Here is a 19333-nt window from a genome sequence, read left to right as displayed (position 1 = left end):
GACATGCCAAGGGCAGTGGGACTCACCCCTGAGCACCCAGTCCCCAGCCCCTCAACACACCCAGCTTGAAACACTGTTCTGAAATATGGGGAGGATCCCTCTACATTGTCTCAGGCCTGGCCCCCTTGTTCCCAGTTCAGAAGCAAGGAGGGTCCTGGAAATTTCATATGGCTTTCAAAGAATTTTGGCACACTCACAAGGCAGCATTGTGTAGCAAGGAGCCTCGGCTTATGAGATAGTCTGCAGTACAATGCCTTCTTTTAAATTACCTGCCTTGAAACTGTTGAACTAGCTACTGACCTCTCGAAGCCTCTGATGGCTCATCTTTAAATGAGAACAATACATTGCTATGCCATGCATAGATGGCATGGGTAAGTAATAGGCTATACTTAGGAAGCAGCAAGTGTCTAATTCAGTCACGTTTTGCTATGATAATGCTGTATCATAATGCCAGACAATCATGTCAGAAAGTGGTAGACACGGTGGCAGGTGCTGAATGTTGAGGGCTTACATCTTGATCTTCAAATACAAAGCAGAGAGAGAGAGGAACTGGAAACAGCACCAGTTCTTTTTCTTTTTCTTTTTTTTTAAATTACTATTAAGAAAATTTTTCCGTTCATTTTATACACCAGTCAAAGATCCCCCTCTTCCCTCCTTTTGCCCCCCAGCCTCCCCCTCCCAACCCCCCCCCAAGAAGACAAGGCTTCTTCATGAGGAGGCACATCCAGTAGAGGCAAGTTCAAGCCCCTCCCCCAGTGTCCCATCATAGGTAGTGGGCTCCAAAAAGCCCGCTCATGTACCAGGGATGGATTCTGATCCCACCGCCAGGGGGCTCCCAAGTAGATCAAGCTACACACCTGTCTTGCCATGCAGAGGGCCTAGTCCAGTCCCATGCAGGCTCCACAGTATTGATCCAACTTTCATGAATTCCCACGTTTGGTTTGGTTGTCTCTGCAGGTTTCCCCATTATGATCTTGATGCATTTGCTCATAGAATCTCTTTTCTCTCTCCCTGACTGGACTGCTGGAGCTCTGCCTGGTGCCTGGCTGTGGATCTCTGCATCTGTTTCTATCAGTCGCTGGAGAAAAGCTCTGTGATAACAGTTAGGGTATTCACCGATCTGATCTCTGGGGCAAGCCAGTTCAGTTAAGGCACCCTCTCCACTATTTCTAGTTGTCCAAGTTGGGGTCATCCCTGGGGATTCCTGGGAACTCCCCTAGCACGGGGTTTCTCTCTATCCCCATGATGTCTCCCTCTATCATGGTATCTCTTTCTTTGTTTTCCCACCCCATCCCTGTTCCAGCTTGACCATCCCGTTCCCTTATGTTCTCATCCCCCATCCCCTCCCCTCCATTGCCCACCACTCATCCCCAGTTTACTCATGGGGATCTCACATATTTCCCCTTCCCAGGGAGATCCATGCATCCCTCTTAGGGTCCTCCTTGTTAGCTAGCGTCTTTGGAGTTGTAGGTTGTAGTCTGGTTATCCGTTGCTTTACATCTAGCATCCACCAATGAGTGAGTGCATACTGTGTTTGTCTTTCTGAGTCTGGGCTACCTCATTCAGGATGATATTTTTTAGTTTCATCCATTCAGCACCAGTTCTTAAACTCTCAAAGCCTGCCTCCAGTTACATACTTCCTTCAGCAAGGCCACACCTCCTAAATTCTCCCCCAAACAGCACTGGCCACTGGGGATCAGTTCAAATGCATGAGCTTATGGGGAGCGTTCTCATTCAAAGCACCACAACTTCTGATTCTGCTGCCTTCACTCCTGTGTGCTACGATCCCAGGCATGTATCACCTTATCCATTTCAACGGTGCTGGAAATGGAGCCAGGGCTTCATGGCTGCTAGGCAAGTGCCATGACAACCAATCCACCTCTCCAACCAAACCAGCATTGTGCCTGGAAGATGCCTGCAGAAGCACACACCCTACCTTCCTGGCTGTGTGTTCTGACCCTGAGATCAAAGTCTCCACCACAGAGGGGGAGGCTGATGCGATGTCTTCTGGATACCAGAGTACACGGCGCGCGGGGGGGGGGGGGGGGATCCAGAAACCTTTCCCGTACCCATGTCTCTGAGCCTTTGCACATACTCTCCCCCCTGTTAGGAATGCCCTAGTGCCCAAATGCTTGTGAGTTCCACCTGCCCTCCAGCTGAGTTGCCCCTCCCATCAGCCCTGCCCACCCTGCTAGCCCAGTCAACCTCTTTTCTCATGCCCCTGAGCATTCTTTGTTCCTTGCATGGGCGAGCTTTTGGATGGCGGGTGCCATCTGCACCCCTAAAGATGCCTTTCAGCCCAAAGCCATTTATTGGCTTTTATAACTTCGAAGACTAGGGGTATGACTAGATTACAAGATATTCTCTCACTCTTTCCTTTCTCTCTCCTCCCCTCTCTCCTCTCATCTCTGTGTATCTGTGTCTGTGTCTGTCTCAGTCTCTCTTCCTGCTATGTCTCTGTCTTTGCTATGCTCTGTGCTCTGTCTGAGCCTCATTCTCTCCAACTGCTTACAGGGAAGAAGCCTGCCCAGAGAGGCAAGCCTCACCCCAGCCCCCAGCCTAGCTTCTTAGCAGGAAGATAGTCAATGCTTCTCTGCAGTGTTTGCATGCTGAGCCAGGCAAGCAATCATTATGACCCTGCATTGGGGGAGGGGGTCATTTCTATACCTTCCCTTATCACTGAGGTCAGAAAATTATGCATGGTGAATGGTGCTTCCAAGGTCATGATACCCAGCCCCAAGCTGAGGTGATTGTGGTTAGAATGGGCTGGAATGTCTGAGCCAGTCTGTACCCAGCTGATGGTTAGTGCTGACTGTGTTCTCGAGAGTTCAGTTGTTCTGGAGTCCAGAGGACCTTCATGCAGCCTTTCCCCATAGCTCGTGCTTCTCCTGGTGGTGAGTAGAAACCCCTAGGGAACTGAGTCAAGGTCAAGGCCTAAGTGTAGCTGCATACCTTCTCAAGACCTTGCCACACACATGCTGTTGGCCAGAACCCAGCACATAGCCTCTACTTGGCAGCAAGTGAGTCTTGTGCCATTGTTGCTGTTAAGAAGCCCATGATATAGCCAGGCAGTGGTGGCACATACCTTTAATCCCAGCACCCAGGAGGCAGAGCCAGGTGGATCTCTGTGAGTTCAAGGCCAGCCTGGTCTACAGAGAGAGAGAGATCCAGGACAGGCATCAAAACTACACAGAGAAACCCTGTCTCAAAAAACCAACCAACCAACCAACCAACCAAACAAACAAACAAACAAACAAAAAAGAAGCCCATGATGTCTATCCAAGGACAGCTGGAGCTGACTCTCAGGAGAGGGGTGATGGAGAGTGCCCTGAATATTGCAGGTCAAGTGCATCCAAAATAATGATTGTGCTGAAAGGGAGGGTTAGAGACCTATACACCAGTCATCTGGTACTTAGAGCATGGTTCAGTGTCTTCACCATGGCAACGGGGCTCACCGCCTTCTCCATTTCACACCTTTTCTTTTTCTTGGTAACTGCTATAATAGCCCTACTGGCCCTTGTATCTTTTCTGGGGGAAGGTCATTCTGCCTCAGGGCCTTTGCATCAGCTTGTCTTTTGTTCCAGAGTGATTTGCTTCACTAAATCCCTTTCATCTTTCTGACTGCCAAGGTACTTCTTCGAGCACTCATTTGGAAGCAGCGTGTTCCTCCAGTCTAGATGCTCTCAGTTTAGCTTCCTTAATAACACTTGCCAGGAAATAAAACTCTTATTTTGCAATTAAATTATTATGACTATTTTTTTTTGTGCTGAGGATTGAACCCAGGGCCTCATGCATGCTAAGAACAGGTTCTGCCACTGAGATACACCCTCAGCCCCAAACTGCTTAATAGCTTATATTATTATTATTATTATTATTATTATTATTATTATTATTATTATTAGCTTCTCACAATCCAAGGCCCAGATGGGAAGGGGCGTGTCTGTGATTTTCCCTGTGTCCCTAGGGCCTAAGCAGGATCTGTAGACGATAGTTCTGCCCCCGATACGGACAGCAGCTTTGTGTTCATAGGGACACAGCCTGTTGAAGATCTGGTGATCTCCTGCCTCACTGTGCAATCCTCTTGCTTCTGTGACATGCATGTGCTGTGCCCCTCCCATCAGCAACCGCTTCATGGTTGTTGGATGGATGGATGGAACTGCAGAGTTCCAAAGCATCTGAGAACAAATATAGACTTGTGCTTTGAGCAAATACCAGAGTGTCGAGCAGATACCAGATCGCAAGCCTGAAAGTTCAGGTATCCGTTTATATCTGCATGTATCTCATCCACCTGTCTATCCATGTATCTCTATTAGGACCTCATCTCTAGTAGCTGCTCAATGACTGGCTGATCTTCATGCCTATTCATAACAACCCCGGTTCTTTTCCAGCATCACGAGGGGTTCCTCTCCAGGATGTCATTGTTGGGCACAGGTTAGCTCAGGTTTGGGAATTCCCACCTGATCCATCTGGGCCTTGTGGTGACTGATCTTTCTTTGGAATGGTGCTGTTGCCTTCTCAAATGCAGGTCAAACATGGAGGAAGCTCAGGAGAAGGAGAAGGAGCCGTGGACAGAGGCAAGCAAGTGTAGACTGTTGAGTTGTCCTGAGTGCGTGGCCGGAGGCCCAGCCTCACAGGGAACTTCCCAGCCAGGGAAACTGTACTATATTGTGACCCAACTGCAAAGGAGAAGAAGAACTCTGCTTGTGGCTGAGTGGAGGGTGGGCATGGGACCAGGTCGGAGCCTGGAGGCTGGAATAGTGGCACCATAGCGGATTCGGGGACAAGGCCACTGGTGGCAGAAAGGAGAGGCAGGAATGAAGGGGGACTGTCCCATTTGTGCCCTGGCACTGGGATGGGTGGTCTGTCCATCTCTCCCAGGAGAAAGCCGGGAGCAAGAAGGTTAAAGGGGTAAGGGATGTTTGGGGAGTGCTTGAGGTTCGGAAGCGAGGGTTCCTGTGGAGCTGGTCCAAGCGCAGGTGCATCTGGGAGGAGAGTGAGCAGCTGGAATAGGAGGCAACACCCACAGCAGCTGGAATAGGAGGCAACACCTACAGTGGCAGCACACCTGTCAGGTGCCTGCTTTTCTTCACCAGCAACTGAGCTCCACACCACCAGGGAGACAGGAACACCATGAGAGGCTTGGTGTCTGAGAGATGTGCTAAGGCTGGGGGACCCTGCTGTCTCTTCACGCTTTCCCCACCATTCCCCACCCCCCCTCCAGTTGGGCTTTTTCGGCTTTAGTTTCTGTGAAACACTGAGTCAGCAGCCCCCCCCCAACCCCCAGTAGATTGAGCACATCCAAAATTAGGAAAGAAGGGACCGGTTCCAAGATGAGGGTTGGTGGGGAAGCACTCTTGTCAAGGCTGAGGAAAGCTGTGTCTCAGGTGGGCGTGGAGAAGGCAGGTTCAGAGGCCACTGTCTCCTGAGAACCTTGTGGGTGACTTTCAAATTCTTATGCACCCAGAGAGTAGACCTCATTGTCTCTCCTGGGAGAAGAAATCAAGGCTCAGAGGAAATTCAGGGTCCAGAATACGGTTCAGGGTGCGGCTGTGACATCTAAGGCCACCCTCCTATCCCCAAGTCTCTGGTTTGTCTGGATCCACTGTGTCCCACCTCTCCTCCACTTGTCTTTGCAAACGTGGCCAGGGCTGGGGCCCCAGAGGTGGCCCGGAAGGGACTCCTGGTGTTGAAAGGGGGGGGGGCTATTTCTCCCCGAATCGGGAGGAGGGTGTGGCACTGGGGCCCCTCTCCGACCTGTGCGTGGCCTTTGGAGTTGGAAGACGCGGAGAGTCCGGACGCCAGGGCACAGGTGGGAGGGCGCGCGGGCGACAGAAGCGCGTCTGATAGGGGAGGGCGTGCGGGACCTGGCAGCTACCGCACCACAGAGATCGCCTGGTGCCGGCGGCTCCGGCCCCCGCCCCCTTTGGCTGCCGCTCTGAGCTTTTCCGACTGGGAACCAGAAGCAGCAGGATCACAGCCCGGCCAACCCGCGGGCACCTGCCCCATCGCGGGGACCAGAGGTGCGCAAGGCGGTCACCACTCCGGGATCCTGTACAGCGCGGGGTGAGCGCCCCTCCGGTCCGGGGACGGTCAGTTGCAGGGCCCGGCGCACCCTCTGGGGTGCCAGATGGGGGTTCCCGGGGGGCGCGGGGTCGAAGTTAGGTCGACCCTCCAGTGCTACCCAGAGCGACATGCTGCCGCCTGGGCGCAATGGCACCGCGCATCAGGCACGGCTGGGGCTGCAGCGGCAGCTGGCGCAGGCGGACGCCCCGGGGGGCTCCGCGGCCCCTCTGGGACCCGCGCAGGTGGTCACCGCCGGCCTCCTGACTCTCCTCATCGTCTGGACCTTACTTGGCAATGTGCTAGTGTGCGCAGCCATCGTCCGCAGCCGCCACTTGCGCGCCAAGATGACCAACATCTTTATTGTATCCTTGGCGGTCTCGGACCTCTTTGTGGCATTGCTGGTCATGCCCTGGAAGGCCGTGGCTGAGGTGGCTGGTTACTGGCCCTTTGGGGAGTTCTGCGACGTCTGGGTGGCCTTTGACATCATGTGCTCCACTGCCTCCATCCTGAATCTGTGTATCATCAGTGTAGACCGCTACTGGGCTATCTCTAGGCCCTTCCGCTACGAGCGTAAGATGACCCAGCGCGTAGCCCTGGTCATGGTGGGCCTGGCCTGGACCTTGTCCATCCTCATCTCCTTCATCCCGGTCCAACTCAATTGGCACAGAGACAAGGCAGGCTCCCAGGGCGGAGAAGGCCTGCTGTCCAATGTAACGCCCTGGGAAGAGGGCTGGGATCGAGAAGGGAGGACGGAGAACTGCGACTCCAGCCTGAACCGAACTTATGCCATCTCCTCCTCGCTCATCAGCTTCTACATCCCGGTGGCCATCATGATCGTGACCTACACGCGCATCTACCGCATTGCACAGGTGCAGATACGCCGGATCTCCTCCCTGGAGAGGGCAGCTGAGCATGCTCAGAGCTGCCGGAGTCGCGGGGCCTGCGAATCTGACCCCAGCCTGCGAGCATCCATCAAGAAGGAGACCAAGGTCTTCAAGACACTGTCAGTGATCATGGGGGTCTTCGTGTGTTGCTGGTTGCCTTTCTTTATTCTGAACTGCATGGTTCCGTTCTGTAGCAGTGGAGACGCCGAAGCCCCAAGGCCTGGCTTCCCTTGCGTCAGTGAGACCACCTTTGATATATTCGTCTGGTTTGGCTGGGCCAATTCCTCTCTCAACCCCATCATCTATGCCTTCAACGCTGACTTCCGGAAAGTGTTTGCCCAGCTGCTGGGATGCAGCCACCTCTGCTTCCGGACCCCTGTGCAGACCGTAAACATCAGTAACGAACTCGTCTCCTACAATCAAGACACCGTCTTCCACAAGGAGATTGCTGCTGCCTATGTCCACATGATCCCCAATGCGGTGTCCTCCGGAGACAGGGAAGTGGGCGAGGAGGAGGAGGAGGAGGGGCCTTTTGATCACATGTCTCAAATCTCTCCAACGACCCCAGACGGTGACCTGGCTGCTGAATCTGTCTGGGAGCTTGACTGTGAGGAGGAGGTTTCCTTAGGCAAAATCTCACCTCTCACCCCCAATTGTTCCCATAAAACTGCTTAGAAACACCCTCATGGGAATATACAACGGCAGCCATATTTACAGGCATTCACACATACATACACATAAATCTACACACTCCCAGTGTGCATATGCTTTCTGTAGTCCAGCTGCATAGAAACCAAACGATACTTAGCTGAGAAAATTAGCAGAGGCTGTTGGAATAAACTCAGACTCTGAGTTCATTCAGAAAAGTGTTCCCTTTAAGGAAGAGAAAGTGGAGCCCGGTCCTTTAAGAGCACACCTCAACTTAACCTTCCAAACACACACTTGTTCTGTGATTCTGTCTAGGTTGCTTTTTAAATGACAGGTCTCTGAGTGGCAATTGTTGGAGAGCACTGTGGCTTTCCAGAGACTTGGGTCCTGTAGCCTGGTGCTCTGGTAGCTTCTGTTTAGCTTGGATTGGGGCTCTTTCCTGGGCCCGGGATTTTTTTTCCTGATTTGTTCTGCTTTTTAAGGTGCACAATACACGTGCTTGGGGTTGGGGGAGGGTCATCTTTGCGCTGCCAGTTGGTGTTTGGTGTTGCCCGGAGAAACCTCAGCATGTTCTTAGCAGACAGCTGGGTTTGGGAGCACACATTTGTTTTCTGAGCCGCTTGGTTTAGGGAACACGCTGCACAAAGGGCCTTGAGGAATGGCTGAATTCTCAGCTTTCTTACTATTAGTCAGTCACTCCTCCAGGGCACACTGAAGGTTAGTTCCACCTCCACAGTGTGTTAGATTCAGACTTCTCAAGCCTGGCTAGTTCTATTTTGACGCTTGGAAACTTTTTCTAGGGTCACAGGAGACAATGGTCCTAGTTGCTACACAGATGCTCTCAGTTCATTGAAAAGACCACCTAGAATAACAGCCCTGTCATCTCCATTTCTCATCCACAGTATTTCAAAGTGACGTGGCTTCAGTAAATCACATTTTCTTGGGTCTTTTAGCTGCGATATGTTTCAAAATGCTTCAAAACCAAAATTCTGCTTGGAAGCCGATGCTTTTTACTGCAGACAGTAGCAAACGGAGTGAACTTCAACCCGCATGCAGAAAGCCAGAGGCGACAAGTGAATGGATGAACTCATGGGGTGCGGGGCTCACAAGGGAGCCCACCTGTCTGTCTTTATGCTGTCCCTCTCTGCACTGAGTACAGCGAAGAGTACTTTATTCTGCTGTCATTTCACTAGTCACAAATGCAAACATATAACAAAAGCAAACGGACTCTGCATCTGTAAGCTCCCACACTCCCCTGCTCCAAAGATGGCTTCTCAAGGACAGTTCAATCAATTTCGGTTTCCTTATGGATAATTGTATTATGAGTCTTCTGAACAGCCGTGTCTTGTTTCTTGTAAAATGTGCAGTGCCTGTCACACCATGCTTAATAAATGTTTGTTGAATGAATCATTTTCTGAATAGTGAGGCTAAAAGCAAACCTTACTTAGTGTATTGAGTCCTATGATTTTTGTCAAACTGAAATTGGGATCTGAGGACGGTGTTCCAGTTTTGACTTCTTGCACACCCGTAGGTAGATAAGGAGATCATCAGGGCACAGGCAGGGCCTGGGAAAGGTGCGCTGTGCCAGGATTCCTGAGGTGGCTGCATGATCCCGAGTGAGCCTATGGCCCTCTCTGGGACTCACTTTCTGGAAGCATTTGTAAATGGAAGGCCTCGATCACTAACTTAGCTTTTTTTTTTTCTTCTCTTATACATTACATCCCAACTGCAATTTCCCCTCCCCTCACTCCTCCCAGCACGCCCCACCCCTATATCCTCTCTCCCTCAGATCCACTCCTCCATTTCCCTTCAGAAAAGAGCAGGCCTCCCCGGGATATCAATTAAACTTGGCATAGCAAGTTACAATAAGACTAGGCACAAACCCTCACATCAAGGCTGGACAAGACAACTCAGTATGAGAAAAGGATACCAAGAGCAGGAAAAAGAGTCAGAGACAGCCCCAACTCCCACTATTAGGAGTCCCACGAGAACACCAAGCTACACAACCATAATGTATATTCGGAGGACCTAGCACAGACCAATGCAGGCTCCATGATTGTTGCTTCAGTCTCTGTGAGCCTCTATGAGCCCTGCTTAGTTGATTCTGTGGGCTGTGTTCTCCTGGTGTCCTTGACCTCTCTGGCTCCTACAGTCTTTCCCCTCCCCCAAAGGCCTCCCTGAGCTCTGGCAAGTGTTTGGCTGGATCACTAACTTTCAAATTGTGTTTAATGATGTGGACAATCACAGGTAGAGTCTGAGGAGCCCAGCAAACTCAGGTTTGATGCTCATTTTCCCTATAGGGCTCTGGAGAGCTTTTTCTGAGCACTATGAATCCCAAGTGTGTGAACATCATTTCCCAGCGTCTTTGACCCTGAGAATCCTCGTTGGCTTAAATTCCTATTCTCTCTCTGGTCTTCCATTACAGGAGCACAGTTTGAGAAACTTAGAAATTTAGAAGCTAAAAGACAGCTATTCCATCCCATAGAACAGGTTGTGGTAAGCCAATATGGGGTGGTGGTGGTAAATGTCTCAGTTTAAAGAGGTCTGTGTTATGGGAAGTCCATCTTGTGAGTACTGTGAAACACCCCCCCCCCCACACACACACACAATACATCATTCCTCCTGTGTACTACTTCCATGTCATACATGCTCAGCACTGTCTTACACTCTGGGAATACAGTCATCTGTCAGATTCTCTGCTGTCTTGGAACCTAGTATTAGTGGGCTCAGGTAAAGTTCACATTACATTGCCTTGGATCATTCCACCCATAACATTCACCAGGCAGTGGTAATGGCTGTGACACATAAGAAAAAGAAAAAGCTGTGCCTACATTTAGTATTATCAGGGGAGGTGTCTCTGAAGAGGAAGAGCTGTCTGGGCAGAGGGAATGGCAGGTGCCATAGTTTGGAAATGGACTGCGCTTTGCCAGGCTAGAGAAGAGAAAGGAGGCCAGCGTGACTTGGAGACCATGGCTGATCAAACTCAGGTCCTCATATTTATGTGGCAAGCACTTAACAAACTGAGCCTTCTCCTGAACCCACACTCACTCCTCTTTGAAGCTGTTTGCTTCTGAGCTGACTAACTGAGCTTGTGTTTCTTCAGATTCCCAGGCTCAAAGACTGAGAGAGACCTCACCCTGGTTGTTGTGTGGTAGCTTTTATTGTTTGGAAGCTTCAAAAATCACGTTGCCTGCTTCCTTCATGCTGGGATGAGGAACAGGTAGCCAGAGGGATTGAAACGTTTTGTTTTGTTTTGTTTTGTTTTTAAGGTGGTTAAATGGAATCTGGGTCTTTGGGCTCCCGGTTTGCTTCTTCTGTGGTACAGTGAGTCCAGTTTACATTGAGTGCTGTCAGTTGGTGGATTATTTACAGACAGGCAGGGACTTTAGCATGCTGATTAATTCTCGATAGCAAGCAGCATGGAGGCTGATAATTTACAACTGACAAATGCTAGCTGGCACCGAGGGGGGCAAAGTAGCATCTCAAAGGCTTGTTTTTGTTTGTATTTCATGAAAGACACCAGGCCTTTCTGTGCTAAGTGCCAGGAAGTCAGTTTCAAAGAAGAGCTGGGGAAAAGAGGATTTTAAAATTATACTACAATCTCAAAAATAAAATAAATTTTAAAAGGGGGAAAAAAAAGAATTGAAACCAAACACAAGGCACCAGCTCTTCACTGCTATGAGGTCCTTGGGCAGGCTGAGTGGCTCTTCAAGTGTGATGGGGAACTTGCTCTCCCACCCTAGTCTGGTACAGTGAGAGTGTCACCAACATCCCAAGAAGCATAGAACGAAGATCTTAGTTGGGGAAGGACTTGGGTTCAAGTCTAATTTTAGCGACTCTAAGTGAACAATTTAATATCCCAGTGTGGCCTGTTCTCCTCCAGTCATAATAACTATACCACTTTCATCCCTTTTAGATTGTACACCCTATCAGATGCCACATTGGAACCGACACAGTCATTTCTGAGAGCCTCCAGGCTGGCCCTTTAAGCAGTCTTGACACAGGAGTATGGGACTGTCTTTGAGAATGATGGAATCTTTCTTGGCTCTTGGTGAGCTTAACCCAAAGGGCTTGGGTCCCAGAAACTCAAAAGCCACTGGGAGCTTTTAGGTTATTGTTTTATGAATTTGAAGCCTGAAATTCATGGACCACAGAGGGTGGCTTTAGGAAAGTATTATAGGGAGCTTAAGTGAGAGGGAAAGGCACGGCTCCCATGCAGCAGGAGGGGTCCTGGACTGGGGTATCACCGAGAGTGATACACCAGTTTGCATGTAAAGTGTCTTGAAGTGTCTCTCATGCTCTCAGTACGATCTCTATTAAAGAGAACTCCTTCTGTGGAGAAGGAAAAACCAACATCCATTCTGGCATCCCTGACCTCTGGCCAGTGCATTACCGAAGACATTTTGGTCTAAACACTTCTGGCACCTCTGGTCCCCTGGCGTGGTGAGGCTCAGGGATAGTTCTGGATTTTAGTCAAGAGGAAAAATTATTCACTTTGGGGTCTTTTACCCTAAGACTCCTCAGCCACTCTCCATCTCCTGTTTTTATTATTCTTGTGCCTTTTATACTGTCCAAGGGGCTGAGGCTCTGGAAGGTCAACCTCCTTGTTCAAGGTCACACTGCTAAAACGTGACAACATAGGGTTCAAGTCAAGTCCACCTGGCTTGACGCTCTGCCACATGGTAAGAACGTAATAGAGAAGAGAGGGAGAGACAGAGGGATGGATGAACAGAATGAACAAGAGAGGCTGGCTTGGGGTAATGCAGCTACTGAGTGACTGAGCTACAGTTCAACACCCCCCACCCCCACACCCACACCCCCACCCCCGGTCCCTTCTTACTTCTAAACACTACATCATACCATCTTCCTGGCTTAAGGGAACTCTTAGCTGTGACATAAATCATTCATGAAACTATGAGGAACCCACGAATGTTTGGCCAGGGGCTGTGACTAACACTGGTGGGGTAGATCATCTTCTTTGCTACTTTGACTGGGTGTGTTTGTGTGGGTCGTTTCCAAAGAGCATTGTCTAAAGTAATTACCTGAGTGTAGGTGCGGGTCCCATGGGCTTGGGGCCCAGTTGGAATATAAGATAAGAAGAGGAAGTTGACAGAACATCAGGAGCCCCCCTCTTTCTGCTTGCTGACTTGTGATGATGTGGACCGAAGTGTTCCACCCACGTGGATGGAGACCATGAGTCCAAATCAAACTTTACTCCTTTAACCTGTTCCTATGGAGTATTTTATCTAAGAGATAAGTAGCTGATACAACTGGGATCCACTGCCCACTCAAGACAGGCACACCAAGGTCTGTGAGGACCCCACAAGCTCACAGCACTCTCTTCCCTCCAAACTCTGAACCCAAGCAAAAGCCTACATTTCTTATGGTATATTTTGAACCTGTTAGCTCCAGCAGCAGCACGAACAATTATCACCCAATATTCGACCTGCTGGCAACATATGGATGAGTTAGTTGTTCAGAAGTGATAGACACATTCCAGAATATCTGAAATTTATGCTTGCATTTCTCACTGATCAGTTAAAATGATGAATGCAACTTGCTACATTTTAATATGGTTAGTAATAAATGTTACTGATATATGTCAACAACAAGACATAAAATTGACAGCCACAAAATCAGATGGACAATTGCTAGAACTCCATCCTTCCCAACTACAGTATAAAAAGATATTGATGAGTTCCAGACAAGCCAGGGCTATAGAGTGAGACCCCAAAAGAAAAAGAAAGATATCGATAAAATTTGATATGGAGGAGGAAATTAACCTCTACTATCTGATCATCATTGTGAAATTTGGAGAGAAAAGATTGTTTCAATAAAAATAAATTCAGTGGATTTTTTAAGAAAGTGGAAAATAACACAGGAAATGGCTTTAACTGCATCAAAGAGAAAAATGATCAATGCATTTAATTAGCTCAGTGCATTTTACTCCAAAAAATATTAGTTGCTGGGGAAAATTCATCAGTGTTGATTATTTACTTAAATGTTTATTTCTAGAGCTGAATTTTGTTCATTTCCCACAGGTCTATTCCCATGCCTCCCCACAGATCACATGCTACCCTCCTTCAAGGTTGATAGGCCACTGGAGCTCCAAATTGAAAGGTCTTGGATGCAGGTTCAAGGGGACACTAAGACAGTTAGGGGTAAGGAGTTATTTCCACCATGGACAGACTGGACAGACAGACACGGAGTGGCGAGGACTTGGTGTGATGGGGTGAGGTGAGTAGGAGCCCATAAGCTGTAACATTTTGTTTTGCTTTGTCTTTTGTGTTCCGGGTTAGCCTCAGACTCACTGTGTAGTCAGGGGTGACTTTTGTCTTGGTGTCTCTATTGCCATGATAAAACACCATGACCAAAAGCAACTTGGGGAGAAGAAGGTTTATTTCAGCCCAGACTTCCAGGTCACGGTCCATCACTAAGGGAAGCTGGATCAGGAACTCAAGCAGGGCAGGAACCTGGAGGTGGGAACTGATGCAGAGGCCATGGATGAGTGCTGCTTACTGGCTTGCTCCTCATGGCTTGTTCAGCCTGATTTTCTTACACAATCAGGGCCCTCTACTCAGAGTTAACACCACCCACAATGGTCTGGGCCTCCCTGCATCAATTATTAATCAAGAAAATACCCCCAAAGATTTGCCTACAGGCCAATCTGGTGGGAGAATTTTCTCAATTGAGATTTCCTCTTCCCAAATGACTCTGGCGTGTGTCAAGTTGACAAAAAAAAAAAAATTAGCCAGCATAATTGACTTCTTATCAACCTAATATACAAACACATCACCATTCAACTACAATTTCCTTTCTCATTTGTCCCCAAAATGTCATGTTACCATCACAATATAAACATAATATAACTTTAAAAGTCTCACAGTCTTTAAAAATTTCAATTCTTTAAAACTTCAGTCTCTTTATAGAAGGAGTGGATGGGGGATGGGCAGAAGAGGGTGGGGGAGGGAATGGGAGGAGAGGAGTGAGGGGAAACTGTGTTGGTACATAAAATAAATAAAAAAAATATTTAATAATATCATTCAGTCTTTTTCAAAAAATCCAAAGTCTCTTTCAGAGCTTGAAGTTTCTCTAAAACATCCAAAGTTTCCCAATCATGGACTCCTGTCAATTAAAACAGCAAGTAGAATACTTTGTTATTCCAAGAGGGAAGAACTGGGGCACGGTCACAGTCATATCAAAGCAAAACCAAAGTGCAACTGTGTAGAACTCAGTGCCAGACTTTGGGGACTCATGATCTCCTGAGCTCCAAGGGCCCGTTTCTCCAGCTCTGCCACTGGCAGCACATAGGACTTGTCTCCCAGGTCCAGGCCAGTTGCACCTACAGCTGCTGCAGTTGCCCCATAGCACTGGCGTCTCCAAGACCCTGGGGTCTCCACTGCAAACTCTGTCAGTGTCCTCTCCCAGTGACTCTGACCCTGTCCCATACTGCCACGTCTCAGCTCCTGCCCATAACTCCTTCAGTCCTGGGGCTTTGACTGCCGTTGAGGCTGCACCTTCCCCATCGTCTTCCCACAGTGCTGAGCCTCAGTTTCTAGCCTGACCTCTTTATGCATTTAAAACTCTTTACACCATTTCTGTCTTGGAGACTCTGACACATTACTGCCTTGAGCTGTAAGAACCAAGTGCAGCTTTGCCTCCTTCTGGACTACAGGTCCTGTCTGCTGACCCTGAAGAAAACACATCCCAGGAGATTTTGTCTCAACGCTGCTGCTCTTCTTAATCATAGCTGATTCTTCAGCCCCAGCTGACCAGTATCGATTATCCCAGAAAAGAACAGGTTTCAGTTTTGTGGTTTTAAATTCAAAATGTTACATAAATGGCTCTGGTAGAGTCTTTGATTCCTTCTGAAACATCACAAGCCATCCTCCATCGTCTGCATTGCTCTCAACACTCTTATTTTCTGAGATTGTTTTTCTTTTTATTCTATGGGCTTTGGTGTTTTGCCTATATGTATGTCTGTGTGAGGGTGTAGGATCTCCTGGAACTTGAGTTACAGATGGTTCTGAGTGGCCATGAAGGCCATGGGATATCATTTTTCCAGATCTTAACTGCTGAGCCATCTCCCCAGCCTCCTTCTGAGCTCTTCTTAAGGCACTTTCTCTATTCTACAGTCTTAATACACAACTCTCAGGAAATCACTGTGTTCTCTATTCCACCTCTGCAGCTCCTTGTGCTTTTCATGGAAATGGCTCAGTGGTTAAGAACACTTGTTGCTCTTGCAGAGTTCTGAGGTTTGGTTTCCTGGTACAATTGGTGTCTCACAACCATCTACTTCTAGGGGACCAAACCCCCTCTTCTCAGTTGTGATTACCTCTTCCCAAATGCTCCTGCATGCACACAGTGCACATAAACTCAAGTGGGCGCGCGCACACACAAACACACACACACACACATTTAAAAACTGCATGGAATGAATGAATGAATGAATGAATGAATAAATGAATGGCTGAATAATGACTACTGATTCTATTGGAGGAGAGAGAATGGGATTGAGTTTTGTCTCCTCTGTCTCTTATCTTCTGAAGAGATTTTGGTCAAGATACATCTGCAGTGTTCAGACTCCCAGGACCTAAAAGATGCTGTCACAGAGGGAAGCAAAAGAGCTCTCTTTAGGAGTCACAGTGAACACTGGCCATGGGATAACATTTTTCCAGATCTCCTGAGGAGTAACTGGAGGCTCCTGTGTTCTTAAGTCATCTGCATCCCTGGGCATTATGCTAAATACTGAGCTCATGCTGATTGCCTAAGCCGACTGACTCCTTCCCAATATATGTGGATATAGCATCCTAGCATCTCCTACAGTCAAGGCCTGCTACACAAAGCTAGCTGTCTTTATGGGTTATTTATAACCAAGTCATAGTGGGAATCATTATGTAAAGACTGTTGTTTCTAACCTCCCCCCAGCGTCAATCCATCAATTTTATTTAATGGTGCTGGCTGCTGTGATTAGATATAATGAGTGAGATAGGGTTGGGTTACAAATGAAAATGATCAGGGCCAAGGTGGTTTGCTATTCTAATCCTTAAAGAGAAAGATTCCCAGATATCTATGCTCCCACACCAGTAACATGAGTCATTTTGCTTTTTATGAATGTAAATAAGAAGGGTGGTTGGTTGATGAGCCGGGCGGTGGTGGCGCACGCCTTTAATCCCAGCACTCGGGAGGCAGAGCCAGGCGGATCTCTGTGAGTTCGAGGCCAGCCTGGGCTACCGAGTGAGCTCCAGGAAAGGCGCAAAGCTACGCAGAGAAACCCTGTCTCGAAAAACCGAAAAAAAAAAAAAAAAAAAAAAAAAAAAGGGTGGTTGGCCAGTGGGAGGAAGACCACATGAATCAGGGGAGATACCGTGCTCTCAGCCCACGATCCCCATTACCCAGCTTCAATCACTTCATGCTGCTTAACAACTTTCTTTGAGCTGGGGCATTTGCATACAGCAGAAGTTACTTCTCGATGCTCTGAAGGCTAACAAGTCCAAGATGGAGATGCTGCAGATTCAGTATTGGGCCAGGGCTTTTCTTCTGTGTCAAGACAGTCTTGCTGTCCTCCTCCACGTGGCAGAAGGGGCAATCTGTTCTCTCATACCTCTTTTTACAAGGTCACTGGTGTGATTCCAACATGAAATGTTGCACTCCCCCCCCCCCCAAAAAAAACCCATGGAAGGGAGATTCCTCAGAGGATGGCACTTTTGAGAGATGACAGGTCATGAGGGAGCCGACATCATCATGTGTCTGCATGGGTTAGGAAGAGGTGGGAACTGATTGGAGGTTGTGGACCACTGGGGATAGGCATACCCTTGAATAGTATGTCTTGTTCTGAGGCCCTTCCTGTCTAGCTCTCTCTGCTTCTGGGCTGCTGTGGTTCTTCCATCATGATGTAGGTACCACAGGGCCGGACTGGCAGGTACTGAAAGCTCTGAAACTCTGAGCTGAAACCAATCTTTCCTTTAAGTTGTTTTCCACGGTGTTTCACCACAGTGAATGAAACAAAAGAAAATGGAACTGACTAGCCCGATCACTCAGAATCACTCATGAGGGCATCACTCACATGCCTGGATCTTCTTCCACAGGCTCTACCACGTACTACTATCATTTTGGCAATTAAATCTCGAGATATGAATTTAAGAAAGTCATTACATTTATTTACTTATTTTTTTGTGTGTTTGTGTGTGTGGTGGTGGTGGTGGTGGTGGTGGTGGTGGTGGTGGTGGTGTGCATGCCTGTTGGAGGGCAGGGGACAAGTTCTAGGAGTTAGTTCTCCCCTAGCACCATGTAGTTCCCAGGGATTGAACTTGGGTCGTCAGGCTTGGCAGCACGTGCCTTTACCCTCTGAGCCATCTCGACAGCGCTCAACACATGACTTTTAAAGGCTACAGACATTCAAGCTACGGCAGCCTCATTCCTTGCTGTGGATTTTGGCCCATTCTCAGTCTTACATCAGTTCTGTGCTGGCCCTAAGACCCGCCTCCTTGGCAGTTCTGGGGAATCCCTAAGTGACTTCCTACCCCCAGAGAGATCTTATTAGTGTATCTGGAGTGGGGAGTTACCATGAAACAAATTCCTGATGCACACAGTATCGGCTCTGGACAGGTAGGGGCAGCAAGAAAATCAGCCCTGAAGGATGTGAAGATGGTGGTCTGTAGAGGGCATCTGATTACACTATTGTAGAAGGAGCTTAGGAGGCAGTACTGAACTGTTAAGGAGCTCCCAGATTAAGATGAATGGCCTGGGAGATGTAATATTAGAAGCACTGTCTTGTTTGTTACAACATGAACAAGATGAGCTAGAAAAGAACTGGCTTATCTGTGATATGCTGGCTATGAAAAGGAGTAGGCAGTCCAAGAAGTTGGGGTCTAGGGTGGTTGGTACAATGGCCTCTCATCTTCAAGGTAGAACATTTAACTTAGAAGCCATAGCATAACTAGGACCCAGTCCAGTGGTGGCTGTCAAGCTGTTTGTTAAGCCACAAAGTGGGCAGCTACTAAATCCTTCAGGTGCCCAGATTGAATTAGGGAGAAAAGAATTCAGATGTGAGTCTCCCATAGAGGCCCGACAGCCTGGTTGCGATGCTGGAGTTAGAGGAAAATGACCCACATCTAAGAAGACTGTGGTGTAGGCATTTGCTCTCAGAACAAAATAGCAAAGCACTTACCGAGTTTCCCCGATGCTGTTGTTTGTTTTGGGGAGAAAGGCAGGGACTTGTTCTGTAGCCGAAGCTGATCTGGGGCTTGCAAGGTCTTTGCCTTAGTTCCCCAAGCTTACAGACATGGAACACCATGCTTGGTTATGACCTATTGAGTTTTGTTTTCTGAGAGTGTTGCAACAGTTGTACATCACCTAAATGTGTTTATGTGTTTAACAATAGGTCAGATGTGTAATGACCCTCCCGTAAGATGGACTCACCAAGTGACATCACAGCCATTGTTCATACTCTTGAATGTCACACAAAGATGAATCACTCACACATCTCAGAATATCTCCCTGTTGCTAAGCTGTGCGTGAAGGTGTGTCCCAGTTGTGATACACTTGTGGGAAATACAGACAGCAAGGAAAATATAGACACTGGTAGTTCCTTTGGGGAAGATGTCTTTCCAGTGCACCTGCCTGACCTGGTCATTCCTGGGCTTTGAAAAGTCTCTCTACTGGGAAACCTGCCAGAGCACAGTGTGATGGTCATTGATGCCCCATGCTTTGCTTGGCAGCTCCTGTGGGTTTGGTAA

General features: G+C 48.3%; 1 protein-coding gene across 1 annotated transcript; it reads left to right on the top strand.

Moving 5' to 3' along the window:
* The first annotated feature begins 5780 nt into the window (after nucleotides 1-5780).
* Drd5 (dopamine receptor D5) lies at nucleotides 5781-8992 on the top strand. Its single transcript, XM_006985622.4, has one exon. It carries the CDS (start codon nucleotides 6192-6194, stop codon nucleotides 7620-7622), a length of 1431 nt encoding a protein of 476 aa, XP_006985684.1. The 5' UTR covers nucleotides 5781-6191; the 3' UTR covers nucleotides 7623-8992.
* Nucleotides 8993-19333: the final 10341 nt, after the last annotated feature.

The sequence above is a fragment of the Peromyscus maniculatus genome, chromosome 10, assembly GCF_049852395.1.
Source record: "Peromyscus maniculatus bairdii isolate BWxNUB_F1_BW_parent chromosome 10, HU_Pman_BW_mat_3.1, whole genome shotgun sequence".
In the NCBI taxonomy this organism is placed as follows: Eukaryota; Metazoa; Chordata; class Mammalia; order Rodentia; family Cricetidae; genus Peromyscus; species Peromyscus maniculatus.
Note: the sequence above shows the minus strand (reverse complement) of the source record. Positions and strands in the feature narration are given on the sequence as shown.

Excerpts from the sequence above, each read along its gene's own strand:
- Drd5 (XM_006985622.4), top strand. The coding sequence starts at position 6,192 with ATGCTGCCGCCTGGGCGCAATGGCACCGCGCATCAGGCACGGCTGGGG.